The sequence below is a fragment of the Nycticebus coucang genome, chromosome 7, assembly GCF_027406575.1.
Source record: "Nycticebus coucang isolate mNycCou1 chromosome 7, mNycCou1.pri, whole genome shotgun sequence".
Lineage (NCBI taxonomy): Eukaryota > Metazoa > Chordata > Mammalia > Primates > Lorisidae > Nycticebus > Nycticebus coucang.
In genome coordinates, this window is record NC_069786.1 from 34,172,469 (window position 1) to 34,186,133 (window position 13,665).

Consider the following 13,665-nt stretch of genomic DNA (forward strand, 5'->3'; position numbering starts at 1 on the left):
ATTGTTTTTTCAGATTGCTTTTAAGTAGTTAGAATACCTTTTTTTTCATTCTTGAGTCATTTTATCTGTTTGTAAACCCCCCCAGCATGCATATCCCCTTCCTCCTGTTACAACAATAGAGATGGACCTCATTACATCAGAGTCAAGTTTCATGGTTTTTGATTCTCATCATCTCAAAAGCACTAATTCTTCAGATGTTTCTTTTTCTTCTTTAAATTAATTTTTAATTAAAATCATAAATGTATACATTTCTGAGAATACCTTAATTATCTATGAATCATAGCAAAAACGATTATAGACATAAAACTATCAAACTTTTACCATTGGAATGCAAATCAGAAACAGCTTGGTTTCTCTGCCATTGAAAGTTCCTCTTCATGTGACTTTTTAAGTTAGCATTATGTGAAATACTTCAAAGAATAGCATAAGCAACAGAAGCAGTGAGAACCCCAGTAAGTAAGTTAGAAATTAACCATGTAGGAGATATGAAGATTGTATAGACTGATTTTCCATTTGACTGACTAAATTTTCATTTATGGTAGCAAAATTAAATGTGCATAGATTGCACTCTACTAGTTGCATAATGTCCTTTGCATCGAACTTTGGAATTTGCAAATTAGATTTTTATTATGCATTGGGGTTACTTTTTTTCTCATGGGAACATATTTTGAATGTAATAAAAGTTGGTAAGAAAATATGTTTCAATCTTTATTAGATGCTATAGAGAACATTCTTTGAAAACACAACTATTGCATAAATTAATAACACTTTAAAGTATATTCCAAAATGCATCAATCAGACACTTTCAAAGTGTATTATATGCCACAATGTAGTTATATTTGCCACTACAAATGCCAATATGTAGTTATATATGCCACTACAGTGCCAACAGTGTAGTTATAATTATAGATGGAAATCAGCACGGTATAAGATATTCTGGTATTGTTTTAATTTCAAATGAACTTAATTTTCAATAAGAATTGATTTTTAGGCATTAGGAAAAGTATGCAGGTTTTGGAATTAAGCATGCAAGGCTTGGAAAACTGGCGCTACTACTCATTCCAAGCTAGGGTCGAAATATCTATTAGCACTGAGCCTGTGAATAATATACATGGTGATAACCATTACTCTTGGTAAATTCTGTGGCTTGGATTTTGATGTATAGAATTTAGAACAAATGCTATCAATTATGTTGAATTAATTGTTAAATTTCATTGGTCTTAGTGTATTCTTTATTAAGATAATAGAAATCATATTTATAACATTAAGCATTTTTATCATATTTTCACATATAAGGGAAAATGGAAGTGAATTGAAAATACAGTGATGCTCTAATATTTACCTAGAACCGAGGGTATGCATGTTCCTCCATTTTGACAGTAGTTGGAACAGTGGTTGACTTCACATCTTTCTCCTGAATAACTAGGCCAACAGTGACACCTCAAATCACCCTTTTCATTTAAAATACATCTTCCTCCGTTTTCACAAGACAATTTACAATAATCATCTGGTTATGGGAAGAAATGTACAAATGAGCATGCTTTTCAGTGCATAATTTACAAGAATAATCAAATAAATAAAAATATTTAAATACTAAGATCTTATTTTCATCACAAAATAACTACTCCTAAATACAAAAATTGAAAAAAAAAATACTATCTGAAAACATATAAATAGATTTCAATTGTTGAAGGGTGAACAGAAATATTAACTTGTATTTTTCTTTAAATTTAAAGCATTATTAACAATTTCTTAAGTTTGCTAAATATTAAATACTACATCTAAGTGAAACTTTCTAAAAGTAATATGTTTTCCAACCAACTGTCTCTATGACAATAGTCAAGGATATCCTATTATTTTTAAGAGTAGTTGATATTAAATCAAATGGTAAATATGTAAGATAAATTTATAGCATATATATACACACACACAATTATGTCCTAAAATGTATAGTGCACACATATATGTTTTTATAATATAGAAAAATGTTTACATGCAAAAATATTATTTGACATTAGTCCTATTAGCCATACATGACTGTTCCAAACTAAATGTCATTTAAATCTGGTAACACAGTAATAAACCATGTCAGAAATGTTCCCATATATAATATTTGTCCTAATGATTCTGTACATTAAAAAGGTCATATGTACTTAATGACATTTTGGATGGCATTCTTTGGGGTAGTAAAATTATTTTAAACAATATGGTAAATATGATAACATGATGAAGATTGATTGGAATCATTTTCCATGTATTTTGCATGTGTGTTGACATGTCCTTGCTTGATGAGAAATACTGCTTCTTTTTGACCAGGACACATATCTGATAGAACAAAAATGATTGAGAATATTGTAACAGGCATCCTATTTTAGAATATTCTCTCTATAAAAGCCATGCCTGTTTTATGGTAAAATTAGGCAAAATCAAAACAGCCTATTATTTCTTATTCAAGACACATTGATCCATAATGGCAGAAGCTTAACTGTATATTGCAGTGATCACAAGAGCATATTAAAGTACCTCAGTGACTACAAATGACACAGTGACTCAAGTGTCATATCCACTGTCATGAAAAGAAATCTGTTGCAAGTGCCATACAATTTGAGATTTGCTGTTTTTAAATAAATCTGTCACAAGACTTGCTGTTTCTAATACTTTGCTCTGTGGGTAGGCTCCAGGTTGGCATTACTAAAATTTGTATTTATAATATGAAGATTTATCTCATAAGGTAACATACATACAATATTTTAAAAAATACAGTGGTGTAATGAGACCTGTGTTTAGGTCCTAGTTGTGCCACTTTTAGGCATATAAGTTAACCTGACTCTCAGTTACTTCATTTTAACTTGGCCTTACTGACAAATGTGCAATTTATCTCAGATGTGTTGTGAATATTAAACAAGAAATTTGAAAAGAGAGTGACATTTTAAAACTTTGAAAGTATTAAGTGTGCAAGTGTATACCATACACACATAGACATATCTACCATATGTAGACTAGTAGAAAGACAAACAGAATTGAGAGTTGGCTCTACAAGGTGAATTGCTAAATTTCAACAGGCAATTGAGACACTTGTTTGGTAAATAACCAAGGATCAGTCTTCTTTAGCATGATATCTACTGAGTGCCCATAAGCTTTATGGAGGATAGAGCTCAAGTGGAATAATATCTATGAAGGCCAAGTGGAATAATATCTATGAAGGCCAAACAGTGAGCACTGAAGGAACGAATGAAAGTCACTGTGACTGGACCTAGATTTGAAAGTGTGAAAGAAGGAATTACAAGATGTAAGCATGTTTGAAGAGATAAGCAGAGAAGAGAAGATCCTCAGATTTTAGAGTTCACCCCGAAAGGGTCGCCTTTGAAGGGTCTAAGTTTGGCAATGAATGTACTGTCAGGGGTTAAACTGAAAGCAGGGAGATTACTAGACTTGGCATAAATTATCCAGGCAAGGTAAGGTGGTAACTTAAAATACAGTAATGTGGGACAGATAAATGTGAATGTATTTTCAAAGTAATTGTAGAGTGAATACACGTGTCACATCATAGTTGCATAAGGAAAAAGAGGGAAAATTAGGGATGATTCTTTGGTTTCTGACCAGGATGACTAAGTGAGAACACAAGGCAATAGGAAATGAAGGGGTGATTTAGCTTTGGCATATTAAATTGGAGACACTTATGCAAATACAAGTGTGACTCTCCAGCAAATAATTGAGACTCTCAAGAAATAAACTTTTTTATAATTTACCCAAACATTTCTAACTCAATTCTATAAGTCCTAATAAAGTTATAGTTACGATTATTGTTTAACTAGTATCCTATAGTTAGGATTGTTTAACTATTATCCTATAGTTAGGAGGTTCAGTTAGAATTTCCTATAAAACACGACCTTTAAACAAGGTCTGTAAGACAGATTGCATTTACAGTAAATGAGAATGAAGGAGGAGGACATTGAAATAATAATAATAATAATTTTATGTTTGTAACATAAAATTTAGGAAAGGTGGATTTTTTTTTCTTTTGTAATAACATTTTCTCACATTAGGGTTAATGTCTTAAATAAGAGGAAGATTATTCTCATATTCTAGATATCCAAGAGACATCTCTTCTTTCTTTTTTCTATCACACCTTTGTATTTACTTTTAATTTTGACATTTTGTTCTATAATACTTAGCATCTGAAATAATGTTTCAGCCTCTAGTTTCTAAAATATAAAGTACGTGAATAAAGAAATCTTACCAGCTTTGTTTCTAAATCTATCCTTAGTTTTTAAATCCTTAGTGCTATCCTTAGTGCTATGCCTTGCTCATAAGCACTCAAAACATTGATTATTATTAGTAGTAGTAGCATTTTTTAAATCGAATTTTACACAGAAAAAACTGAAATGGCTTCTAAACAAATTCTCAATTTCTAACTTAGTGTTTGTCACACAGGAGATATTCAATATAAATGTGTTGAATGAATAAATGGATTTCTGGGTTCGGTTTAAAACCACAGCAGAAGAGCATTCTTAAAAATACTGTCTTCTCTAATATATGAGCTATATAAAAATGTCATTTCATTCTGTGAGGGACGTCATAATTTTTGATCTGTTGTTAAGTGTGTCTAAGCTTTCAGTGCTGCTTTGTGAACAAGTGCAGAATGAATTAATCAGAAATCTTCTCTAAAAAGAAAAATAGTTTATACAGGCATTCAAGAACCATTGTTTCCAAGGCAGCTCAACTGATGATGGAGCGGTAATTCCATTGTTCCAATAGTTGTAAAAATTTCCCATGAAGATTAATTCATTATATGTAGATAATGAAATATACCTACCTAATAGGCTGTTGTCATTGCAGGTGCCATTAATCAAATATTTTCCTTCTGGGCACACACAGGTGGCCCCCGAAGGATTCAGCAAACAAAGGAATTCACATACTAAATCCAAGCATGGATTGGGTACTGATTAAAACAAAAGAAAGGAAAACAAAGAAATGCATGAGTATGGATACAATAGGTTTCAGAAACACAAAACCAGTAAAGTGAAATGATTAATTAGCAATGTTGAAAAGAAATCACATCCAATTTCTAGTGGAAGTATCTCATTTCATTGTTAATGTTCTCTTCTATAGGTGAAAAGAAATTGCTATACAACTCCCATCATTAATGGGAAGTTTGTCCTAAAATAAAAAGAGAAGAAATTATTCTAATCTATACTTTTGTTATTCTTTCTTGAGATTACTAATTTATTGGCAAAAAAAAAAAAAAACAAAACAAAAAACTTGTTACAATCCAAAGTACAGTTTGGTGCTCTGTTTAAAAGTAAAGCCTACTGAAGTCTTCAGGGATCTCTCTCTCAGAAATTCATAGTACTGTTCAAACAGATAGAAACAACTTCCCTCTAGTGAAAAGCATGCTGATTGGATAGATATTACACAGTCTTAAAATCCATTTGTAGTTGCTAGTTCAAAGCACAAATTAAAGAAATTAGGTTTCCCCCCCCTAAAAATCAAGTTTAAACTGGTTTCCTATCCATCAGGCAGGAGTTTGTGTGCGTGTGTAAATGTGTGCCATACTTATTTTTGTTAAATATCTATGATGATTTTCAGTATAGCTGATCCTTGCCCTTTCTTAGAGATTATTTCACTAGAGAGAAAAAGGAACAGCACCTAGATATTTGAACTGATGACTATGAAAATGGCTTTCTTTCTGAGAACCACTACTTAAACATCTATTATATGTAAGGCAGGGTTTTATTTATTTACTTTATTGTGAATGTTGTAATATTCAACTATGAATATTAATAAAACAGTACTAAGAGAGGAAGCATCCTCATATTAACCTTGGAATCTTATATGTGAGATCATTGGTAAAGAAGGGCAAAATTTTAGATAGAATTTCTATTAGTTTTGAGAAAATTACATTTTGTTTTAATGTTTCCAAAACTGATTTGAATAAATATTAACTGTTATCTTCCTAGATAATTGCATCAAATAGGATAAAATCTCTTTTTATTTGTAATAAAAAATTATAAATAAATCATAAGCAGATTCTTGAAAAGTGAACTGATAAAGACAGATTATTAGAATTTCGGCCAAATTATTTTTTTCACTTTGTTCCTCTTTGTTTTTGATGGTTGTGTTTGAAACATATTTCTCAAGATAATTACCTCAATCCACTTTTTCTATGAGGAAGAATAACAATACCATGTCATAAACAATGCATCAGAAAAAACATAAAAACATAAAACTCTTAGAAGAGTTCTCCTAAAGGACAGAATGATGATAATGCTATGATAGTTACTTGTTTATCAGTAAGAAGAATCAGAATGGCTACCAGTGAATTCCCTTCATTGCATAGTTCATCTATAGACACACCAAGTTTTACTAAGAATTTTAGAAAAACAGACGGCCATGGTGGCTCATGCCTATAATCCCAGCACTTTGGGAGTCTGAGGCTCAGGAATTCGAGACCAGTCTGAGGAAGAGTGAGACCCTGTCTCTAAAAATAGCTGGGGGTAGTGGTGGGCACCTGTAGTCCAGCTATGCAGGAAGCTGAGGCAAGAGGACTGCAAGAGTTTGGGGTTGGTGTGAGCTATGATACCACGACACTCTACTGAGGGAGACAAAGTTATACTCTGTCTCCCCAATTTTTTTTAGAAAAACAGAATGGCCAATTATGTATAACACAATTAAGTTAAATTAGAAGAAAACAAAGCCAAATACTGAAAATTTTAGTAACATTATGTCATAAATGGACACTTTTGTATTGTCTATTACTTTGATAATTTGAAAAGTCTAGTAATGTAAATAAATGTTACTTACTGGGATTAAGAAATCAAATAGATAGTTAAAAATATATTCTGTTGAGAGGTATAAAAAATTTCACCAAATACAGATGATTGCATAAAATACTATACTTACAGTCTAGTTGTTTATAACGATGAGATATTAAAACACCTTTTGTTTTATCAACATCTAATGATAGGTACTCTACTGAACCATGGCCAAATTTTTGCGCTCGAAATACACCATTTTTAGGTCCTGCTCCATATATATAATCTTCAAAAATATCAATCCTATGTGGGTGTAACAAACCTAGAATTTTTAAAAGGTGGGGTTATTAAAGTTATAATGTATATACTCAGACTTCAAATTAACTAAACTTGTCCAAGATCATAGAGAAAATCAGAATAATACTTTTTAAAAATAAACGTTAAGAATTGGAATATTTTTGGTATTAGCTGTGAAGTTGTCAGAAGTCATTTCTTGGCAGTAGGCATATGCAAATTATTATACATGTCACTCAGAACATAAAACAAAATCATTTCCATCATTACTTTAATCATCTTCACCATCGCAAAGCATCTGCTGGGGGTTAATATTTGTATAGTAATCTTCTTTGCTATAGGAGTAACAAGCAGAAGAAAACCCTCTGAAAAGACAAATCTTACCTTTAACACAAAAACAAGCAGTTCACAAAACTCAATTTATGTTCTGGTTGAAATCAGTGATCAAAATAGATCTCATGAATGACAGATTTATTAAATAATCATGAGTTGATTTTAGAGTAAAATGCAAAAATAATATTTGACATTATCACTGTCAGTTTTAGAAATGGGATAATGAAAATAAACTGGCACTGACTATCATTCGTATGAGTACTTTGATGAAAAATAATACTAATCATCATTCTTCACATTTTATAACTATAATTTTAAGAGATTTTATCAAAAGAACAATTGTTCTAACTTTTGTAACTGAAATTTGTAAGAAGTAAAATGACAACTTTTTTTTACTAATTAGACATTGTAAAATATAAAATTCCTTTTATATTGATGTTTTTCTCCAGTGTTTCATGAAAGTAAAAAGTACATTTAAGTTGAAATAGATTAGCTTTATTATAATCAACTGCAGGAATTTGGCCTTCTTTTCCATCTGGGGTTATTCATTCAAAAAGCACACACATTAGGCAAAGGCACCATAAAAATTAAATTAAATTATTTTTCTTTCAACTTCCCTGTTTATGTTAAAAAACAGGAAGCAAATATACATCCAATAAATACAAGATGCAAATATAAAAACACAAAGAGCATATTATGAATAATTTGTGGTAAAGACATTTGTGGAAAGGACTTGGAAGAGGGCAAGGAAAATGAAACATAAGGGGAATAAATTAGATTCAGCAGAAAGAACTGAGACAACTTAGTATATGCGGAGTCAGCCCAGTATATGCACTCACCAAAAGGAAAGTGAGAGGCACTATAGGAAACTGGAAAATGAGAGAGTAAAAAATAAGATACAAATCCCAGCTACTCGGGAGGCTGAGGCAGGAGAATTGCCTAAGCCCAAGAGCTGGAGGTTCTGTGACGCCACAGAACTCTACTGAGGGTGACAAAGTGAGACTCTGTCTCTAAAAAAAAAAAAAAAATAGTGCTTGCTTCGGCAGCACATATACTAAAATTGGAACCATACAGAGAAGATTAGCATGACCCCTGCACAAGGATGACACGCAAATTCGTGAAGCGTTCCATATTTTTAAAGACCATTAATGCGAGAGGGGAGACAAGATGGCGGACTGAAGCCAGCTTTCAACAGAGGCTCCCGTCCAGAAGGAGAGTTAAGGGACAGGAATTTAGTAGGTGTCCTGGTGGACTTGAGCCTCACCAAGAGAGAAGGGTTGAAGAACGTACATCAACACCACTGAGGCAAGCTGTGATCACAAGGACGCAAACAAAAGGTACAAAATCCACCACCAGGCGGACGGGAGTCCCCCTCCCCCATGAGACCGGCTCAAGAGCCCCACAATTGAACAAGTGGGCAGAAATTAAAGGCCCTCCCACTACACTCCAGGGAGAGACCTTCTAAAAACTGGACCTACCTCCCCTACTGGGGTGCCGTGGCGTTCTCCTGCCGGACATAGGGCTGAATAAAACTTTGGGAATCCTTTGCCAGCAACCCTGAATCCCCGGCGCTCCCCTCCCGCCCACTGAGGTCTGGAGGCCTGTCCCCCAGGAATTCGGATCCTTGGGTGATTTCTCAAGGGGAGTGGACAGTCCCCGAGTTGCGACTGGTCAGCATTGACTCTGAGGCGTGCGAGTGAGGAGAGGGCACCGGGCTGAAGGGGAGTCACGCCTCGGCGGCACTTCCCTGCGGTGCAGTGCACCAACCCTCCCCGGGCAACATTACGGGGCACAAGACTGAATAAGACTCTAGCTTCTCCGCTGAGAGCTGAGAGCCCCTACTCTCACTCGGGGTCTGAGGGCCTATCCCCCCGGAGTTCGGATCCTTGGGTGATTTCTCGAGGAGAGTGCACAGTGCCTGAGCTGCGTCAGGTCAGCGCCAACTCTGGGACACGTGAGCAAGGAGAGGGCACTCTGCTGAGGGGAAATCAAGCCTTGGCGGCACTTCCCTGCGGTGCAGTGCAGGAGCCCTCCCCAGGCCGTAGTGTTGCGTAAAACTGAATGAAACTCTAGCTTCCCCCCCCCACTCCCAATCGGGGTCTGGAGGCCGATCCGCCAACAGTTCTGATTCTTGGGGGATCTCTTGAGGGATGTGGACCCAGCACAAACTGCGCCGCTCAGTGCTGACTCTGGGGCACGGGACAGAGGAGAAAAGGGTCGCCTGAGTGCCCACACCAGAGCAGCAGTTCCCTGGAGGTAGATCAACAGCCGTTTTTTCTTTAACGGCAGAACGCTCACTTCTGGATATTCTGAGGCCACACCCCCTGTCTCCCTGGGCAACCAGAGGAGGCCACCGGTGAGCTGAGTGGGGGATTTCCTGACACGGCTCACAAACCCGGGAAACTTCCAGGGCGGGGCCGACCCAGAGAGGTGTTCGAACGCAAATCTCCAGCAGCAAAGACATTTGAACTCAAAACAGCCCATCTTCTGTAGGCGATTTCGACAGGAACAGAGACAGAACCCCGCAAAGTTGTCTGTTCTGTTCTGTTCTGTTCTGTTCTGTTCGCAGCATCCATCAGGGACGGGGCTAAGCCTGAGTGAACACCTCCTTCCCATCACCTGCATCAAACACTCAAAGATGTCAGGCCCCATCTCCTCCTGCTAGATAGCGGCAGTCTGAGGGGGCCTGGCAGACTTCCTTGCGATTCAGGCAGGTACAAACCCCTGGAGTGTCTGTTCACTGCAGGCAACTGGGTTAGCCATCTGCAGAGATACCAGTGACTGGGTCCAACGGAGGGGCAAAGTGGGGAAGGAGACGTCAACCTTCCTAGACTGCTCTGTTTGCTGGGTGGCTCCTCCTGACTCCACGCTGCACTGGGGTGAGCCGTGTCAGAGGAGTCACCAGGCCCCTGTGATCCAGTTCCCAGAGACCTCTTGAACTCTCCCACCCGAGACAAGTGCTGATTGAGACAGCGGATTTGGACCTTTTGAACTGGGCTAATAGACTGAGGACTTTTCAGGCGGTGCCCTGGGTGTGCGATTGTAGGAAGGTTTGATTCTCCTTTTCCAACTGGGGCCAGAGGTGGGCAGGCGGGGTGACTTAATTGCTGATTTTTCCACACAGCTGAGACTTCAAGACAGAGTAGAAGTTGCAATAGGATTGAACAGAAACCAGCTGAAAGCAAGACAGAACCACTTTACTCCACCACACCAGACAGGGCCCCAGCTTCTCAAGCCACAACACTGTACGGGCCCTCGATAAAACCCCAGGGGAAAAACCAAAGGGAGTAAAATAACCATGGGGCAGAATCAGCGGAAAAACTCTGGTAACATGAATAACCAGAATAGATCAACCCCCCCAAGAAAGGATACGGCAGATATGATTGAAGATCCCATTCATAAACAACTGGCTGAAATGTCAGAAATCGAATTCAGAATTTGGATTGCAGACAAGATTAATAAAATGGAATTAGGAATTCGAGGAGAAATTCAAAAATTGTCTCAAGAATTTAACGAATTTAAAGACAAAACCACCAAAGACTTAGACACACTGAAGCAAGAACTTACAGCCCTCAAAGATATGAAAAATACAGTAGAATCCCTCAGTAACAGAATGGAGCAAGCAGAAGAAAGGATTTCTGACATTGAAGATAAAGTCTTCGAACGCTCCCAATCTCTCAAAGAGGAAGAGAAATGGAGAGCAAAAACGGATCACTCACTCAGAAAACTCTCAGATAATTCGAAAAAAAGCAACATAAGGATTATAGGAATTTCTGAGGAGGATGAAGTCGCCTCCAAGGGCACAGAGGCCCTTCTGCATGAAATTATGAAAGAAAATTTTCCAGACATGCCTAAAGAATCTGAAATTCTGATAGCAGACAGTTTCATCCCCCAGACATATCATAATTAGCTTCACTAAAGTTAACATGAAAGAGAAGATTCTCAAAGCAGCCCGGCGAAAGAAAACTATAACGTACAAAGGTAAGAATATTAGAATAACTGCAGATCTCTCTGCTGAAACTTTTCAAGCCAGAAGAGGCTCGTCATCAACTTTTAATCTCCTAAAGCAAAAAAACTTTCAACCTAGGATCTTGTATCCAGCTAAACTGAGTTTCATCTATGATGGAGAAATTAAATACTTCAATGACATTCATATGTTGAAAAAATTTGCCATAAGTAAACCAGCTCTTCAGGATGTTCTCAGACCTATCCTCCACAATGACCAACCCAATCCTATACCACAAAAGTAAACTCACTCAGAAACTTCGGATCAAACTCCAACTTCCACACTGGCAAAAGGATTAAAAATGTCCACTGGACCTTTGAAAAACTCGATATCCAAAATTCCACCAGACTTATCAATACTCTCCATCAATGTGAATGGCTTAAACTGTCCTCTAAAGAGACATAGGTTAGCTGACTGCATACAAAAACTCAAGCCAGATATTTGTTGCATACAAGAGTCACATCTCAACTTAAAAGACAAATACAGACTCAGGGTGAAAGGATGGTCATCCATATTTCAGGCAAATGGTAATCAGAAAAAAGCAGGTGTTGCAATTTTATTTGCAGATATAGTAGGCTTTAAACCATCAAAAGTAAGGAAGGACAAGAATGGTCACTTCATATTTGTTAAGGGTAATACTCAATATGATGAGATTTCAATTATTAATATCTATGCACCCAAACAGAATGCACCTCAATTTATAAGAGAAACTCTAACAGACATGAGCAACTTGATTTCCATAAGCTCCATAATCGTCGGAGATTTCAACACTCCCTTGGCAGTGTTGGATCGATCCTCCAGAAAGAAACTGAGCAAAGAAATCTTAGATTTAAACCTAACCATCCAATATTTAGATTTAGCAGACATCTACAGAACATTTCATCCCAACAAAACTGAATACACATTCTTCTCATCAGCCCACGGAACTTACTCCAAAATTGACCACATTTTAGGTCACAAGTCTAACCTCAGTAAATTTAAAGGAATAGAAATTATTCCATGCATCTTCTCGGACCATCATGGAATAAAACTTGAATTGAGTAACAACAGGAATCTGCATACCCATACAAAAACATGGAAGTTAAATAACCTTATGCTGAATGATAGCTGGGTCAGAGATGAGATGAAGAAAGAAATCACCAATTTTTTGGAACAAAACGACAATGAAGACACAAACTATCAGAACCTCTGGGACACTGCAAAGGAAGTTCTAAGAGGGAAATTTATAGCACTGCAAGCCTTCCTCAAGAGAACGGAAAGAGAGGAAGTTAACAACTTAATGGGACATCTCACACAACTGGAAAAGGAAGAACATTCCAACCCCAAACCCAGTAGAAGAAAAGAAATAACCAAAATTAGAGCAGAATTAAATGAAATTGAAAACAAAAGAATAATACAACAGATCAATAAATAAAAAGCTGGTTTTTTGAAAAGGTCAATAAAATAGATAAACCTCTGGCCAACCTAATCAGGAAAAAAAGAGTAAAATCTCTAATATCATCAATCAGAAACAACAAAGACGAAATAATCACAGACTCATCAGAAATCCAAAAAATCCTTAATGAATATTACAAGAAACTTTATTCTCAGAAATATGAAAATCTGAAGGAAATAGACCGATACTTGGAAGCGTGCCACCTTCCAAGACTAACCAGAATCAAGTGGAAATGTTGAATAGAGCCATATCAAGTTCAGAAATAGCATCAACTATACAAAACCTCCCTAAAAAGAAAAGCCCGGGACCAGATGGTTTCACGTCAGAATTCTACCAAACCTTTAAAGAGGAATTAGTACCTATAATACTCAACCTGTTCCAAAATGTAGAAAAAGAAGGAAGACTACCCAACACGTTCTATGAAGCAAACATCACCCTGATCCCCAAACCAGGAAAAGACCCAACAAGAAAAGAAAATTATAGACCAATATCACTAATGAATATAGATGCAAAAATATTCAACAAGATCCTAACAAACAGAATCAAGCAACACATCAAACAAATTATACATCATGACCAAGTTAGTTTTATCCCAGGGTGTCAAGGCTGGTTCAATATACGTAAATGTATAAATGTAATTCAGCACATAAACAAATTAAAAAACAAAGACCATATGATTCTCTCAATTGATGCAGAAAAAGCTTTTGATAATATCCAGCATCCCTTCATGATCAGAACACTCAAGAAAATTGGTCTAGAAGGGACTTTTCTTAAACTGATAGAGGCTATCTACAGCAAACCCACAGCCAATATCATATTGAATGGAGTTAAATTGGAATCAT

General features: G+C 36.4%; 1 protein-coding gene and 1 non-coding gene across 2 annotated transcripts in view; one reads left to right on the plus strand and one right to left on the minus strand.

The window, feature by feature from the left end:
- Positions 1–13,665, minus strand: part of LRP1B (LDL receptor related protein 1B) — a 2,318,354-nt gene that overhangs the window by 108,955 nt on the left and 2,195,734 nt on the right. The window contains exons 81-83 of the mRNA XM_053597274.1: positions 6,904–7,077; positions 4,817–4,942; positions 1,343–1,507 (exon numbers count right to left, since the gene is read on the minus strand). Coding sequence (XP_053453249.1) covers positions 1,343–1,507; positions 4,817–4,942; positions 6,904–7,077 — 465 coding nt within the window. The remainder of the gene's footprint in view (positions 1–1,342; positions 1,508–4,816; positions 4,943–6,903; positions 7,078–13,665) is intronic.
- On the plus strand, positions 8,413–8,519 carry LOC128590923 (U6 spliceosomal RNA). Its single transcript, XR_008381385.1, has one exon. It is a non-coding gene; the product is annotated as a U6 spliceosomal RNA (small nuclear RNA).